The sequence below is a fragment of the Nyctibius grandis genome (assembly GCF_013368605.1).
Source record: "Nyctibius grandis isolate bNycGra1 chromosome 34 unlocalized genomic scaffold, bNycGra1.pri SUPER_34_unloc_1, whole genome shotgun sequence".
Lineage (NCBI taxonomy): Eukaryota > Metazoa > Chordata > Aves > Nyctibiiformes > Nyctibiidae > Nyctibius > Nyctibius grandis.
This window is the reverse complement of record NW_027167468.1, coordinates 50,081-67,205: the sequence shown is the minus strand read 5'-3', so window position 1 is coordinate 67,205 and position 17,125 is coordinate 50,081. Positions and strand designations below refer to the sequence as shown.

At 51.4% G+C, this 17,125-nt stretch overlaps 1 protein-coding gene and 1 long non-coding RNA gene across 2 annotated transcripts; both read right to left on the bottom strand.

The window, feature by feature from the left end:
• Positions 1 to 2,698: 2,698 nt before the first annotated feature.
• LOC137677026 (uncharacterized) lies at positions 2,699 to 6,021 on the bottom strand. Its single transcript, XR_011050208.1, has 3 exons — positions 5,166 to 6,021; positions 2,922 to 3,044; positions 2,699 to 2,783 (listed from the first exon to the last, which is right to left on the bottom strand). It is a non-coding gene; the product is annotated as an uncharacterized lncRNA (long non-coding RNA).
• Positions 6,022 to 11,443: 5,422 nt separating this feature from the next.
• On the bottom strand, positions 11,444 to 12,704 carry LOC137677030 (cytochrome c oxidase subunit 7A1, mitochondrial-like). Its single transcript, XM_068424220.1, has 4 exons — positions 12,593 to 12,704; positions 11,801 to 11,893; positions 11,621 to 11,705; positions 11,444 to 11,541 (listed from the first exon to the last, which is right to left on the bottom strand). Exons 1-4 carry the CDS (start codon positions 12,605 to 12,607, stop codon positions 11,486 to 11,488), a joined length of 249 nt encoding a protein of 82 aa, XP_068280321.1. The 5' UTR covers positions 12,608 to 12,704; the 3' UTR covers positions 11,444 to 11,485.
• Between the last annotated feature and the right edge of the window lie 4,421 nt (positions 12,705 to 17,125).

The following is a 17,125-nucleotide window of genomic DNA, read 5'->3' as shown; positions in this document are numbered from 1 at the left end:
TAGAAATGTCAACTTTTATTCATGTATGAAGAGCCAGTCCCCCCTCAAAGTTGGTGCAGAGGGGAAGGGGAAAATAATATCAATGTTTTAAATTTTCCACCCTGGGGCAAGCAAATCTACGTTAAGGAAGTCCATTATATGGAAGATATTAAGTAACGACTTTATGGAAGAGTAAAAATAGGAAGACACTTTTCAAATGAGATGCACTGGTCACACTTTGATATGAAAGTAGAGACTGTACATGCTGTCCGTCCACAAGCATTGTGTAGGACAAAGGTAAAGACATGCTCCATGATTTGATGCACTAGGTTTAGCAGCTGCTGACATGGTATAAAAAAAGATGGTATTAAAAAGCATAATTCAAACTTATCTTTATGTTTAATTACTTGAGCAGACTTAAACGAGCCTTGAAGGCAATGGCGACACGAGTTTGACACACATTCATAAAAACACAGTGACACAGGTTCCAAAAGGCATGTTCGTGACTTTTTACCATAATACAAAGAAAAAGATGCACTGTTGCATAGCCTCAGGTCTGATTCCTGGAGCGTAAAACACTGCTGCAGTAGACAAGCCTTTCAAGCTCCTATGACCTCTATTCAATGAACAAGGATCAACAGTAGACTCCTCCTTGTTTACTCAGACTTGGTCTGGCAAATGGGAACAACTCTTTGAATTTTCTGACACTGAAGAGGGACAAGAAACTTGACTCAGACAGACATGTAGGCAGACAGTCACCTAGTGCTGACCAATCTGTGACTACAAGGAAGTATTCCGAGACTAGAAGCATTCGCTGTAGAGCACAGATTCTGTCCTAATGCGTCTGTTGGGGTTTTTGGGGGCTTGGGAGTTGTTTTGGGGTTGTTTTTTTTTGGCAGTAGGTGTTATCTGATCTTGGTATGAAGCTACATGTGCTAATGGCTCATCTGGAAGCTAGCTGAAGAACCTGTCTTTTCTCACCAGAGCATACAGCTGTTTAGTTCTCTCTTCAACTGCCTTGTAAGATTGGTTCCTGTTTCAATCCTCCGCAACACTCATCACAGGGAAGCAGAAACAGCAGAGGAGTGAAATATATCAAATCCAGAGACTGGCGCCCGACATTTCTTATAAGCCTGCGAATGTATTATTGGTTGCATGGTCTGTAGACGGCTAAAAGTCTTAGGTTAACTACACCACAGCTTCCTGAGGTCACAAACACAATAACATTATTCAATCACTTTGTGTGTTTTTCCGAAAGAGTGTCAACTGGAATTTCTAGTAGACCCATTTTTAAAGGCTGCTGAAACATTTCAACCCTCGGAGGTAAAAACTGACACTTGTCACATCTTGTTCAGGAAAATAAGATGACCAAGACAAAGAACTGTCAAATAGGTAAAGGTCCCATATTTTAACATAAGTGAAACTGGAAAAAGATTAAAGAAACTTTCTCCTATCAACCTGCCAAAGTGCTCAGAGCACTACAAGAGATGAAGTGAACTACAATGAAAGCCTTTTCAAAATTAAAAAAAAAAACAGTCAAGCTGCTCTGTTCCCCTCGAGCGTTGCTGTATACTACTGTCATTAAAAATTGCACATAAAGGTAGAGAGATGACATCCATATTTAGAACGCGCTGAATCAGTGGAAGATATTTATACCTTGTCACCATGACAGGTAATGCATTTTAAAGAAACAAACACCTAATCTTTATCTATTCAAAAGAAACACCTACAGATGAGGAAAGAGCTTTCCCAGGTACTAGGGAAAAGGTCAAAATTTAAACTCATTCCAAAAAAATCAAAACGCACAGTCCCTATAAAAACAGAGTACCACAACACAAGAATCAACCCCTATTGCATTACATACCTATTGAGAAAATGCAAGAGAACGTATCAAAATAGGAGGAAAGACTTGCTCTGAATTAAGATTACTTTCCCCTCAAAAAGATTTTGCAAGAGTTCCAAGCATACTACTGAATAGAATCAGACATTATAGTTATGCATGTTATGTTTGTTAGCTCTCTGAGGTATAATGATACCTCATCTATATTTTAAACACATCATTTTGGAGCCAGTACTAAAAATTTATGTGTACTCTTCTGACCAAATCATACCACTGTTTATTTACGTATTTTGCTGGCTTTAAGAGTAGATTTAATAGGTAACCCAGCCAAAAAGTGGAAAGAGCTCTCTTTAGAGCCACCAAGTTTCAGGATAAACACTTCAGTGGCACTGTAGGTACATTTCATTGGAAGTGCAGCTGACAGAGCTCACAAGAAAACTGCTCTAAAGTCAAACTTCAAAAGATTGCCACTCTATGAACAGCTGAGATGATTAAATAGCTTACTGATGCTGAAAGAGAGAGATCTTTCTCCCTTGCCCATCAAAGTTCCAGCCCTTCTCTTGCATACACTGCACCCTTCCACATTCTCATTTAATTCATCAGTCCATCAGGAAACCGTTGACTTTTCAGCTGAACAGGGATCGTTCTCTGCCAGATGAGCTGAACTGGCTCACGAAGGCTCCAAGCACTGCTGAAGCTGGCACAAGGTCACCAGCGATAGTCACCTCCCTCCTTTAGGGGCAGCAGGCTATTGTATCGGCACATTTAGTGGTCCAGATCTGCAGCCTCAACTGCTTTTGATGGTATTTTAACACCAAGGTGTGAATATCACACAAATCATGAAGCAGACATCAAGAAACAAAGGAAACCATTTAAGAAAGCAAGCACAAGAATGTAGCCACTGTTGCTTTGCCTTCTTTCAGAAGGTAGGAACTACGAGGTCCCTCTTCACACCTGCTAAATCCTGTAAAAATACATTGTAAGCTTAACACCTTCCGTACATGAGAGGATCTCCTGCACAGCTAACCAAATAGACATGTATCAACTCTATGTGAACCAATAAAACAACATAATTCAGAGGTTATAGTAAGTTTTTATTCACCTTTCTTGTGTAGACTGAACAGCCCACAAGTAGCAACAATTGCAAGGATCATTCTCAGGCTCTTGAGACTCTGTTACTACAGCATGGACAGGAATCCTTCCTCCTTCTAGCTGACAGTGGTGCCTACAGGTTAGAAATATAAAAGAAAAAAGAAAAAAAGGTGAGCCTCCCGGCCCTAACTGTTTGTAGAAGGGTAGAATCATCTTCTGAGAAAAGAGCACCTTACATGCTTATCCTCAAAGTACACAAGGTCATACCTCCATCTCAAACAAGTGAGTCAAGGAAGCGACTGCTTTCTATGCAATAGTCAAGAGGTGAGGAAATTACCATCCATCCAATGCAGTCCCCTGGGTTTATGTCCTCCTCTGCCTGAGGAGGAGGAACATAAACGATGACTTCAGCTGCCAGGCCAAAGACTGTTCGTGTTGTTGTAGCCTGCCTCGATATTGAACTTCAAATGCAGCATATCTTCTGAACAAATTTAAAACAGCACCAAACAGAAGTAGTTTCTCGTTTCTTTACTTGGACTATGTAAAGCATTTTCCTTCCAGGCTTCCAAACCCCATTTGTACGTGCACAATCTATTCTTGCCACCTAATTATTCCTCCACTGTCTATTTATCCATTCCACAGTTTCTGGTGAGTCACTGCAGATTTGCTTAAGCGAATCCCTGTCTGAATTTGGTCAAGTGTTTCAAGTGAGATTGCTCCATGGCAGAACTAAAAAATCATCTCCCAATTTTTCTATTGCTCATAAATTTACATATGCCTTGTTCTCGTCTCCAAGTATTCCAAGCAAACATTCATTCACATGCATCATTGCCTTGGAATGGGTCAATCCCCTATTTCGGTCAAGGCTGAAATGCAGGAAAGAATATCTTTTCAGGCAGAGAACAGCTATTGATTTTTCATGTCTCACTAGTTTCATCCTGGACACTTTAAAGAATATTATCACTGTAATCCCATTATTAACATACTTAAGCGTTGCAATGCATGTCCTAATTGGGGGAACTGGTTCTGAAAAATAATTTGTAGACTCTGTTTCATCACAATACACACACTGCCTGTTTCACTGAATACCACTGAGAGAACAAAATGACTTAAAGAAATGAGTTCTATCACATCCTAACTGCTTGACATAACCCAAAGCAGCATGCTTTCCACAATTCCTCAATCCACAGGCACAAGAAGAAAAACAGTCTTAGTCCATTGGGGAGAAGGCAGTCAAATTAATCCATGTATGACTTGACAGTCATTTCAGAAGAGGATTTCTAAACATTCCAAGGTTATCCTCAAAATGTCAGTCCCTGAAAAAAGTTCTCTTTAAATTAACACACTTCCTTAAGCAAAAAAATATGGAGACCCCCCTGCCTCACCAGGCACAGCCAAGGGTAAAGGCCTACTTACGCCCTCTTCCAGCATGTCCAACCAAATCACCTTATGGAAAGCGGGGTCATAACTAAGGATTTATTTTTGCGAATTCTAAGATGATAGAAACATAGTGAACCTTGATGTTCTATTAACTTACGCTGATTCTTGCTTACACGAAGATAATGGGACCAGGGGACATTACATCATTTGAGTTTGTGGGTTACAGAGGTCAGAAAAAACTCGTACCATTACACCAGTGTATCCCATCTACACAGACACAATATTCAATAAGCAGTGATTCAAGGACTGCAGACTGAAAGGCAATCTTTCAACAATCTGCCACATAACTCACTCAGGCTCTTTTTTCCTATCCCCAGTCAACACAAAAATGTGTTCTGCTCTCAAGTCACCTGCTTGCTAGTCTGAGATTCATGGGAATGTGTCCAAGTCATTTACAGCACCACTATGGAAGTTTGAGATATTTTAAAGGCAGTATTTCTGACAGAAGTTCAGCATTTCCTAAATGGCTGTTACAGACGCTGTAAAGAGCGCAGGTTTTTTCTGTTTCACTCTGGCCAAAAAAAGCGAGTTTTCAATGCCTCTTTGTGGAAGTGGAGAATTAGGTAACTATTGTGCACTACAATAAAATCAGAAAACTTGTTTTACTACCAGTATACTCAAAAGTTAATGGTATCATGAAGCCCAAGATTTTACATCAGGGCTCTCTGGACTGGATACTCTGAAGGGACAGTATGTTAATGTCATATAGAAAAAATTCCTCCTGCAAAGAGACGCTCCAAAGCTTTTCCTGAAACAGGATTAGGCAGCACATAACAACATAGAAGTTTCGTTTCTCCGATTCAAAAGTATGTACCCTTCCTGGAAGAACAAGTGCTTTAACCGCTCGTGATATTCCAGGGTCACACAGACACAGAACACTTCCCTCTGCTTCTTCCAACCCAACCAGCAGTCCAGTTTTCTCCTGCCAGGGAAACTCCCTTTATCACACGAACAGTGGGACGCTGTTCATTCACTCCACTGAAGCGGCGCGCAGAGAGCCGCCCTCCTGTCACAGCGTTCACCACCTCACTTTGAGGACCACACGCCAGCCATGCCCGGCCACTTCTCCCTGTAGGAGAAAAGAAAGCTGACTAGAGCAAATTTCCAACAGAAGACTGAAAACAACTGAGAAGTCACAGTCACTGCCCCATTCCTTCAACAAAAGTACCTAACAAAGGAAGACCGAGTTACCTAATTCTGGTTAATTCTTTCATTAGGGGCTGCGTGGGTAATTAGTGGCTGCGGGGTCATTAGGAGGTGGGAAAGGGTCATTAGGGGTTGGGGGGGACAATTTGGGGCTGGAAAGGTCATTAAAGGTTGGGGATGGTAATTAGGGTTTGGGGAAGGTAATTAGAGGCTGGGGGATCATTACTGTTTGGGAGGGTAATTAGGGGCTGGAAGGACAACTAGGGGCTGGGAGGTCAATTAGGGGCTGGGGGGTAATTAGTGGTTGGGAAGGGTAGTTAGGAACTCGGGATAATTAGGGTCTTGAGGGGTCATTAGGAGTTGGGGAGGTTAATTACGGGCTGGGAGGGTAATTAGGGGCTTGAGGGTCATGGGTTGGGGAGGGTAAATAGGGGCTGGAGAGGTCATTAAAGGCTGGGGAGGGTAATTAGGGTTTGGGGAAAGTAATTAGGGGCTGGGGGAGTAATTAGGGTCTGGGAGAGCAATTAGGGGCGGGGGGGTTAAGTAGGGGCTGGGGAGGGTAATTATGGGCTGGGGAGGGTAACTAGGGGTTGGGGAGGGTAATTAGGGGCTGGGATTAAATAGGGTCTAGGGGGGTCATTAGGGGTTGGGGAGGGTAATTAGGGGCTGGGGGAGTCATTAGGGGTTGGGGAGGGCATTTAGAGACTAGGGGGGTCATTAGAGGCTGGGGAAGTAATTAGGTGCTGGGAGGGTAATTAGAGGCTGGGAGAGCAATTAGGGGCAGAGGCAGTAATTAGGGGCTGGGGGTGTAATTAGGGGCTGGGGGTGTAATTAGGGGCTAGGGGGTAATTAGAGGCTAGGGGGGTAATTAGGGGCTGGGGGTTTATTAGGGGCTTGGGGGTAATTAGGAGCTGGGGGGGTAATTAGGGGCTGGGGGGTAATTAGGGGCTGAAGAGTAATTAGGGGTTGGGGAGTGTAATTATGGGTTGGGGAGTGTAATTAGAAGCTGGAGGGTAATTATTGTTTTGGGAGGGTAATTAGGGTCTGAGGGAGTAATTAGGGGTTGGGGAGGGTAATTAGGGGCTGAGGGGGTAATTAGGGGCTGAAGGGGTCATTAGGAGTTGGGGGAGGGTAATTAGGATCTGAGGAGGGTAATTAGGGGCTGGAGGACAATTAGGTGCTGGTTGAGTAATTAGGGACTGGGAGGGTAACTAGGGGCTGAAGGGTAATTATGGGTTGGGGAGTGTAATTAGAAGCTGGAGGGTAATTATCGGTTTGGGAGCGTAATTAGGGTCTGAGGGGGTAATTAGGGGTTGGGGAGCATAATTAGGGGCTGAGGGGGTAATTAGGGGCTGAAGGGGTCATTAGGAGTTGGGGGAGGGTAATTAGGGTCTGGGGAGGGTAATTAGGGGCTGGAGAACAATTAGGGGCTGGTTGAGTTATTAGGGACTGGGAGGGTAATTAGGAGCTGGCAGGGCAATTAAGGGCTGGCGGGTAATTAGGGCTTGAGGGGGTAATTAGAGGCTCGGGGGTTCATTATGGGTTGGAAAGGGTAATCAGGGGTTGGGGAGGGTAATTAGGGTCTGGGGGCTAATTAGGAGTTGGGAAGGGCAATTAGGGGCTTGAAGCAATTAGGGTCTTGAGGGGTCATTAGGGGTTGGGGAGAGTAATTAGGGGCTAGGGGGCTAATTAGATGTTGTGGAGGTTAATTAGGGGCTGGGAGGTAATTAGGGACTGGGAGGATAATTAGCAGCTGGGGGGGTAATTAGGGACTCAGGGGGTCATTAGGGGTTGGAAAAGGTAATTAGGGGCTGGGGGAGTAATTAGGGGCTGGGAGGTAATTAGGGGCTGGGGGTAATTAGGGGTTGGAGATGGTAATTAGGGGCTGGGGGTAATTATAGGTTGGGGTCGGTAATTAGGTACTAGGGGTGTAATTAGGGGCTGGGGGGGGGTCATTAGTGGTTGGGGAGGGTAATTAGGGGCTGGGGGGTAATTAGGGGCTGAAGGGTAATTATGTGTTGGGGAGTATAATTAGAAGCTAGAGGGTAATTATCAGTTTGGGAGGGTAATTAGGGTCTGAGGGGGTCATTAGGAGTTGGGGAGCATAATTAGGGGCTGGAGACACCCCACCGGAGCCTGCGTCCCCCCCGGGGCCTGGCACACACCCCCGGGGCCTGGCACCCAGCCCTGAGGCCTGGCACCCAGCCCAGTGCCTGGGAACCCCCCCGGGCCTAGGACTCCCACCCCCACAGGCCTGGGACCCCTCCCCGGGGCTGGGACCGCCCCCCAGCATTTATCCCCCTGCCCCAGATGCAGCAGCCAGGGAACAGTGCCCGGGCCCGGAGCAGCCCCGCAGACACCGGTAAGGGGGGGGAGGGGGGATGGGGGATAACACACACCGCGTCCTTTCACCTGTCATCCCCCCCCCCGTGTGTGTGTTCCCCCCGCGGTGTCCCTTCTGACCCCCACCCCGTGCCCCCATGGTGCCTCCCCTGTGTTGCCTCCCCCCCCAGTGTCCCCCTCATGTCACCCCTCACATGGCTATACGTTTCCCCCGACCATGTCACTGCCCCCCTGGTGTGTGTCCCTCCCCGTGTCACCCCGTGCTCCCCTGGTCCCCCCCCGTGTCACCCCCCCTACAGTGTCCCACTCACGTCACCCCCGACATAGCTATATCTTCCCCCCCATGTCTCTGTCCCCCTCTGTCACCCCCCCCACATTGTCCCCCTCATGTCACCCCCCCAATCTATGTGTCGCCACCCCCGATGTCATCGCCCCGCAATTGTCACCCCTCGCCCAGTTTCCCCCCCCCAGGGCCCCCCCCCCCGGACTGGCGCTCTCTCGTGGGGGAACTGGCCAAGCTCGTGGCATGGCCCCCCAGTGAGGGGGGGCGCTGCACCCAGGTATGGGGGGGGCACCCTGAATTTGGGGAGGTTCGGGGGGGGTTTGGGGGGGGTTGGGGTGCTGGAGGGTGGGGTGGTTTGGGGTGCTGTGGAGGGGGGGGCTGGGGGTGGGGGCAGGGTGCTGAGGGGGGAGATTGGGGGGGGCATCTGGGCATCTAGTGGGGGGGGGCCTGGGGGGTGCACCCCCACACACCCCCCCGACTCCCCCTCAGGTGCAGGTGCTCAGCAATGTCCTGGGCTACATCCTGTACCTTCAGAGGGCCGTGAGCGTCCTGCAGGGGGGGGCAGGTAAGAGGGACAACCCCAGACACCCTCCCACTCCCTGACCCCTCCCCAGATTCTGGAGACCCCCCCGGCACCCCCCCTGCCATTGCCCCCTCCCTCCCCTTCAAGTCCCCCTCAAGCCCTTCTCCCCATTCAGGGGACCCCCCCCAAACTGGAGAGGCCCCCGGGACTGGGGGCACCCCCCAAACTGGAGGGACCCTTCCCCCCCAAAATGGGGACCCCCCTTTAAATTTGGGACCCCCCCTAAACTGGGGACACCCCCCCAAACTGGGGGGACCCTTCCCTCCCCAACTGGAGACCCTCTCCAAACTGTGGAAACCTCCCTCCCCAAACTGTGGAAACCTCCCTCCCCCAAACTGGGACCTCCCCCAAACTGGGGACACCCCCAAACTGGGGGTCTAGTGGGTGGGCCTGGGAGGGGGGGTGTGCACCCCCACGCCCCCCCGGACCCCTCCCCTCATACGCAGCTGCTGAGCAACACCCCGGACCACATCCTGCACCCCCAGAGCGCCATGAGCATCGTGAGGGGGGGGGCAGGTCAAGGGGAAACCCCCCCACCCCAACCCTGGACACCCTCCCACTCCCTGAACACCCCCCCCGATTTTTTGAGACCCCCCCGGGATCCGCCCCTCGCCATGGCCCCCTCCCCCCCTTCAAGTTCCCCCTCAAGCCCTTCTCCCCATTCAGGGGACACCCCCCCCAAACTGGGGACCCCCCCTAAATATAGGACCCCCCCCAGTGTCCCCCCATCCCCACAGACACCCCGGTTACAGTGGCACCGCTGTGGCTGGGCCGAGCGATGGGGACACAGAGTGGTAGGTGACACTGGCGGGGGGAAGTTGCGGCGGGGGGGAACTGCACTGGTTCACTGCGACGAGGAGAAGCTGGGGGAGGCCGAGAGCCCCGGGCTGTGCCCTACTGGGCCGGACTGGGAGGCACTGGGCGGGCCTGAGAGGCTCCCTGTGTCCCCCAGCTCCCCTCCCCCCGGGGCGGGTTCTTGGGGCTCAGCCCCTCCCTGCTGCCGTCCCCGCCCCCCTCGGGCCCCCCCTCGGAGGTGATCAGAGGTGGGGGTGGGGGGGACACGGGGGGGGGGTGGCAATGTCTGTGTGTGTGTGTGTGTCCAGTGTCACCGCAGTGTGTGTGTTCCCCCCAGAGCTCTTCAATGACGTGTGTCTCGGCCTGCAGGTGGGTACCGGCATTTCCTCGGGTGTCACCCCCCACCCGGGTGTCAAACCCCCCAGGTGTCACCCCCCCCCCCCCACCCAGTGTCACCCCCCAGTGTCATCCCCATCCCGGTGACACCCCCCCCCAAGTGTCACCACCGTCCCCTTGGTGTCACCCCCACTTTAGTGCCACCACCCTATCAGTGTCACCCCCCCTCAGGTGTCACCACCCCTCTGGTGCCACACCCCCCCGGTGTCACCCCGTGTCCCCCCAGGCCCCAGCAGTGTCCCCACAGGTGGCAGCGGCCAGTAGCAGCGCAGTGTCCCCCAGGGGGGCCAGAGTGGACAACGAGGGCCCCCCCCGGCCCAAGAAGAAATGTGTCAATGGGTTCCTCATGTTCTGCTGCCTCTTGCGGAGACCCCTCCGCAGGTGGGGACAGGGGACATGGGGGGGACGTGGGGAGGATACAGGGACACTGGGGGACAGGGACGGGGACATGGGGACACGGGGACATCGGGTGACAGGGGGGCATGGGGATGGGGGGACGTGGGGACACGGGGGATGGGGGGATGAGAATGAGGGGACATGGGGACATGTAGGGGGACATGGAGACACTGGAGGGGACAGGGGGATGAGTGGAACATGGGGACATGGGGGGGACAGGGGGACATGGGGGGGACAGGGGGCAATGCGGCTCCCCCAGGGGGATGGGGACATGAGCCCGGGGGGGGGGGGGGGTCCCGGGGAGGTGACAGTGTGGTGACAGTGATGTGACAGCACCCACCCGGCCTGACCCCCACGGAGGCCACGTGGGAGCTGGCCCGGATCTGGCGCGGCCTCAGCCCCGCCCAGCGCCGCCCGTACTGGTATGTATTGGGTTATACTGGTCCCCCCCAGTGTTCCCCCCCGGGCCAGCACAGTGTCCCCCGCCATGTCCCCTCTGTCCCTACAGCCGGCGCGCGCGGCACTTCAGCCGCCTCCACAACCGGGTGCTGCGGCCAGACGGGGACAACGACAGCGACAGGGACAGTGACGGGGACACCGACCTCCCCGTGCCCCTCCAGCTCCTCCTGGCCACCCGCGCTGCCACGCCCGGGGGGGACCCTCTGCCACCCTGATGTCCCCTCCTGGCCCCATCCCAGTTCTTGTCCCCATCCCAGTTCTTGTCCCCATCCCAGTTCTTGTCCCCATCCCAGCCCTGCTCCACCTAGTTCTGGTCCCCATCCCAGTTCTGGTCCCCATCCCAGTTTTTGTCCTCACCCTGTCATTGTTCTTGTCCCCATCCATGTCCCCTCCCCTGGCCCCATCTCTGTCCCGAGCCCTCTCCCTGTCCCCACCCCCCCAGGGACATCCCCATTCCTCATGCCTTTAACCCCAAAACTATTTATTCCCCCAGGGGGGCCAGTCCTGCCCTGGGGGAGGGGACACTTGGGGACACTTGGGGACCACCCCCCCCCCATAGCACTGCCCCCCCCAGCCGGCCCCCCCCAATAAAACCCGTTCGTTGTTTCAGTCTCCGCCTTGTCCCTCGGTGTGTATCCCCAAGTGCCACCCCTGCCATGACCCCAAGTGTCCCCAAGGAGGCCACCAGCACCACTGGAGCCTTTTATTGGGGGGTGGGGTCTGGGCCCCCCCCTTAGTTCTTCTTGGGCCTCGAGGCCTGGGCCAGCGACCACAGGGAGTAGCACGTGCCTGGGGCGAGGGGCACACTCAGGGACCGCCTCTCCCCCCCCGGGGATCCCACCCCTCCCCCTGCCCCTCTCCCCCGTACCCACGGAGCACACGAGCGTGGTGAAGCGATACAGGATCGAGTCCATCGCTCCCCCCTTGAGATGCACCGGGAGCCCGTTGTCCTCCTGGGCGGGGGGAGGGGACAAGGGACGTCGGGGGGGTGTCCCCTCCCCCCGCCAGGGGACACCCCTCCCCTCCCCCGCCCCTCTCCCCCCCTCACCTGGAAGAGCTTCTGATGCTCCTGCACGCGGTTATGGAGGTGCCGCGGGGGGGCGGGGGGACGCAGCGAGCGCAGCAGCCGCCAGGGGGCGGCCTTGGGGGCGGGGCGGGGTTGGGGGGGGGAGGGGCAGGACACACACCACCCCCCCCGCCCAGGGCCACCCCCCAAGTCACCTGCACCCCCATAACCCCCCTCTGTAGGGAGCACCCCCCCCAGCCCTCCCTATAACGCCCCCCATAAGGGACTTCCCCCGTTATAGGGCTCCCCAGTGGCCCCCCATAGTGTCCCCCCATAACGCCGCCCCCATAGGGGCCCCCTATAGTGTCCCCCTATATTGTCCCCCCCTCATACTGCCCCCCCATGGGCCCCCCCCATAGTAGCCCCCTATAACACCCCCCATAGTGCTCTCCCCCATAGGACCCCCCCATAATGCCCCGCCCATAGTGTGCCCCCCCCAGTAACCCCTAATAACACCCCACATAGGACCCCCCCATAGGGACCCCATCATAGGCGCCCCCCCATAACGCCCCACCCATAGTGGCCCCCCCCCATAGTGCCCCCCCAATAACGCCCCCCTCATAGTGTTCCCCCCATAATGTCCCCCCCCATAGGTCCCTCCTACAGGGCCCCCCCATAGGGCCTCCATAGTGCCCCCCCAGTAATGCCCCCGCCCCATAGTGTCCTCCCCATAACGTCCCCCCTATAGGGCCCTCCTATAGGGCCCCCCTATAGGGCCCCCCCCATAACGCTCCCCATAGGGCCCCCCCAATACACCCCCGCCCCTCCCCGTACCCGCAGAACCCTCATGCTCAGCCCGGCCCGATCGTCCTCTGCCACCACAAAGGGCACCGCGGGGAGGGGGGGGCGGGACAGGGTGACACCCACCACGTCACGTGGGCCAGGGTGTCACTTCCCCAGCGCAAGCACCACGCCCCTTCCCCCCCCATGGGCCTGTGACCCCCCTGTCCCCATGACCCTGGGGGGGGACGGGAGGGGGGGGGGCTGGGGAGGGTAATGAGGGGCTGGGGGTTCATTAGGGGTTGGGGAGGGTCATTAGGGTCTGGGGGGGGTATGTAGGGGCTTGGGAGGGTAATTAGGGGCTGGGGGTTAATTAGGAGCTGGGGGGTCATTAGGGGCTGGGAGGGTAATTAGCGTCCGGTGGTGTAATTAGGGGCTGGGGGGTAATTAGGGATTGGGGAGGCAATTAGGGGCTGGGGGGTAATTAGGGGACAGGGGAGTAATTAGGGGCTGGGGGGGTCATTAGGGGTGTTGGGGGTGGTCCGTGTCGCCCCCCCCCCCCCCCCCAACAGCACCACGAGGTTCTTGGCAAAGGGTTTTATTGAGGCACGGCCCCTTCCCCCCCCCGCCCAAAAAAGCCACCACTGGGGGGAGGGGCCCCGGGGGTGGGGGAGGGGCCCGGACTATCACACAGTGATAAGTCAGCGGTGACAGCCCCGGGAAGGAAGGGAGGGGTAAATGGGGGTCGGAGGCGGCGGCATTATCAGGGCTGTACAAATATACAAGGGGGGGAGTAAGGAGTGTTGGGGGGGCCCCCCCGGGGGGGCTTCAGGCTGGAATTGCCCTGGGGGGGTAAAAAGCCCCCCCTGGGGGAGGGGAGGGGGGGGGCAGGGGGGAATGTAGAGCCCTGATCTGCCCCCAGGGTGGGGGCATCTATAGGGTCCATAATTGCCCCTTGGGGGGGGAGATAAGGCCCAGAATTGTCCCCTGGGGGGTGTAGTGCCTCCCCCAGGGGTATTTAGATCCTATAGGTGCCCCTCGGAGTGTAGTGCCCCCCCTGGGGGGGTACAAAGCCCTTAAGTACCCCGGGAGGAGATGGGGCCCATAGATGCCCCAGGGGGGGCACATAGAGGCTTTAACTGCCCCTGGGGTGGTATATAGAGCCCATAGGTGCCCCCAGGGGTATACAGAGCCCATAAGTGCCCCTGGGGGGTGTACAGAGCCCATAGGTTCCCCCCAGGGACATATAGAGCCCCTAATTTCCCCTGGGGGGGTAGATAGAGCCCATAAGTGCCCCTCCAGGATATAGAGAGCCCATAGGTGCCCCTGGGGGCATAGAGAGGCCATAATTGCCCCTGGGGGTGTATGTACAGCCCATAGCTGCCCCCAGGGGTATATAAAGCCCATAGATGCCCCCAGGAACATATAGAGCCCATAATTGCCCAGCGGGGATATATAGAGCCCACAGGTGCCCCTGGGAGGGGTGTATAGAGCCCATGGGTGCCCTGCAGCGACATATAGAGCCCATAATTGCCCCTGGGGGGTATATAGAGCATATAGGTGCCCCTGGGGGGTATATAGAGCCCATAGGTGCCCCCAGGGGTACATAGAGGGTACATTCATGGTCCAAACTCCTCATCTAGGGTCCAAAGGCTCATTTCTTTAATGAGCCTTTAGTCCTCTCCTTTTACCTAGCGTGAGGATTGCTTGACTAAAACACTTGTTTGCCTAAATGAATATAGCCAGGACGTTCCAAAGGCAAAGGAAACAAAAAAAAATCTTGTTCATCTATTGCATGTATAAAGACTTCTGATAGCTACTGGCTTTTTAACCTACTAGAGAAAGAGCATGATGAAATTCAGTGTCTGGAAGTGGAAGCTAATTGCATTCAAACCAAAAATATAGGGCAGATCTTAAAAAGTGAGGGAAGTTTATTCTTTGGCTTATCTAGGGATGGTATAGATTCTTCGTGGCTTATGGCCTTTAAAACATGACTGAATTCCTCCCTAAAAGTGATGTTACAGAGCAGGCTAAAGGACTTGATATAAAATATAAATAAGCAAGCAGGATGAGATCCCGTAATCTGTCGTATGCACTGGCTGAACTAGGTAATTCCCATGGTGTTATCTGGCTGTAAAGTATACTTTAGATTTTGGGGTGAAGTTGGATTAGAAGGAAGAATTACTGGTCATTTTGCTATCATACTGAACTAATTTGTCAGTAAATATCAGCTATCTCACCTCTTCCTGATGATAAGTCTGTCCAGTAAGTTAAAGAGTTAACTCAGTGTCGACAGCTCTTTTTTTGTGAAATTCTAAAATTCACAGAAATCCCCTCTCAAGTTTTTTATAAGCAAGCTATACATTGAACACTATTGATAAAGTTCAAGTCAGCTTATGTTGTTGATCTCATCTTTGTTTTTTTTTCTTTCTAATTTTCAGAGTTACTTGCTCTAAAATTACTTAATAAATCATTGTCTGAATACTGTCAGAAAACTCCACCAAATGTTTTTAAGCCTGAAACTGGAGAACCTTGTTGTGCTTTTTCTCTGATAAGTAACAGACTAAAATATTTTTGTTCTTTAAAGGGTGAACATAAAGCAAGGAAAAAAATAAAATTGCATATCTGAGAGTTTGCATTGGTGGAGGATAGCAAAGAATTGGGCATATTTACTAAAATATAAATGCTGGTAAGCTTACTAAACGTGAAGTAATTTTTTTTTAGTTTTTAAAATTAGATGATGGTAACTGGTACCGTGCTTTAGTGCAGAACGTTACTTCGGATGGAACTGTTAAAGTATGCTTTGTGGACTATGGAATTGCTGAGAAAGTACCACTGGATAAAATACAGCACATCTCATCCTCATTCCTAAACCTTCCATTTCAAGGAATTAAATGCTGGCTCTCAGGTGGATCTTCTTATTGATTCTTTCTCTTGTAAGAGCTATTGCATTTAGAGACTTGCTGCTTTGGGAGAGGGAGGTGATGACAGGGTATACTTCACAGAAGTCTGGGTTTGGTTTTTTTTTTTTGGTTGGTTGCTGTTGTTTGTTTTTTTAGTTGTTTTGGTTTGGTTTTGTGTTTGTTTGTTTGTTTTTAAATAATAAATGTCTGTGGTGCCTCCAGCCTCTGGGAATTGTGGGAGCCGTTGTTTTAGCCGTACTGCACAGCAGACTGGTATTTAACAGAAAGATGGTGGCTCTTCCCTGAGCTCCTGACACTGCTGTGGAGTGATCTGCATGGAGGTTACTTACTGATTCACCAGTCAAAGGGAACTTGTCATTTAGTTCTGCTTCATTTGTAGTGCTTACCAGCTTTTGGTTGCTGCCTTGCTAGGATTAAATGTGCTTTTGTGCAACTTAATTATTTTTCAAAATTTTTGCAGGCAAAAGGAGTTCATCTGTTTTTTTTGAAGCAAGTTGGCCTTTAGTTCTCGGTAGGGATGTTTCATTTGATTTCTGCAGAGTTTGGCAAAATACTGCTGTTTCTCAGTCTTCTACCAGTTCTCTCCCTCTTCCTTTTCCACACCAAATCGCTCAAAATTCTACAGAATTATTCTTTCTTTCTAATGTAGTCTACTTGGTTTAAAAATAAAAAATGTGGAAACAGGAAAAAAGCTCAAACCCACATTTTGTCAAGGTGTCTTCTGCTGGGTTATTTTTGTCTCTTAAAACACACTGTTTTTCTGCTCCTTTGACAAAAAGGCTATATTAAACTGATTCATAAACAATCTTAACAGTCTTGTTTGTGCTAAGGCACAAGGATTTACTTGGTAGAATATCATCAAATGTAGAAAACAAAACTTGGGAGTCCTGAGAAAACTTGTGTCCTGAGGAAAAGAAAGGAGGAAAAGGGAGACCAGTTAACAAGATGAAGTACAATGCGTGTCCCTAAGGTAGTAAAAGTAGCCTTGGTATTTTGAGTTGTGGTTTGGGGGGGAGGGGGGGAGAAGGAATTTTTTAAAGGAAAACATAATATTGAAGAAAGTCACTTAATGGAGATATTTTGAAGAGTTCTCCTACTTCCTAGGTATAAAGCCTGGTAATAGCAAATGGATTCCAGAAGCTACAGCAAGATTTCATATGTACACTGCAGGGATAAAGCTTCAAGCCAGAGTAACTTCCCTTTCAAAAGATGGGACAGGTGTAGAGCTTATTGACAATCCCACAGGTCATCCAAAAGTGATCAATGAGGTACTAACTTCTGAAAAATTGGCTGTAAAGGAAGTTCTACAAGATAAAAATAGCTTTCCAAACAACTCCATTGACAAAAAAGGTAATTCAATTAATGTTAACTTTTAGATTCAACAAGAATTTTTAGTATTTCAGACTTAAACTGTGATCTTGCTCTTTGAATATAATTAATATCAATAATAAACATGCATAATCTTGATTATATTGTCAGTTTTCACAGTTAAACACAAGCTGCCCTGCAGGTGGCATTAGAGACATAAAGAGAAAGATAAAAGTCATTGGGTTTGTCTTAAATGAATGCTATTTGAATATTTGACAGTAGAGAATTACAAATCTGCTATGACTGAAACTTCCCATGTTTACTTTCCAATATCTTATTTTTCTGATGTGTTTGT

Bases quoted from the DNA above. Each gene is read 5' to 3' on its own strand.
- LOC137677030 (XM_068424220.1), bottom strand. The intron at 11,706-11,800 runs GTGAGGGGGGGA...CCCCCCGCCCAG, and splicing joins AGCATCAGAAGCTCTTCCAG to GAGGACAACGGGCTCCCGGT. The intron at 11,542-11,620 runs GTACGGGGGAGA...CCCTCGCCCCAG, and splicing joins CACGCTCGTGTGCTCCGTGG to GCACGTGCTACTCCCTGTGG.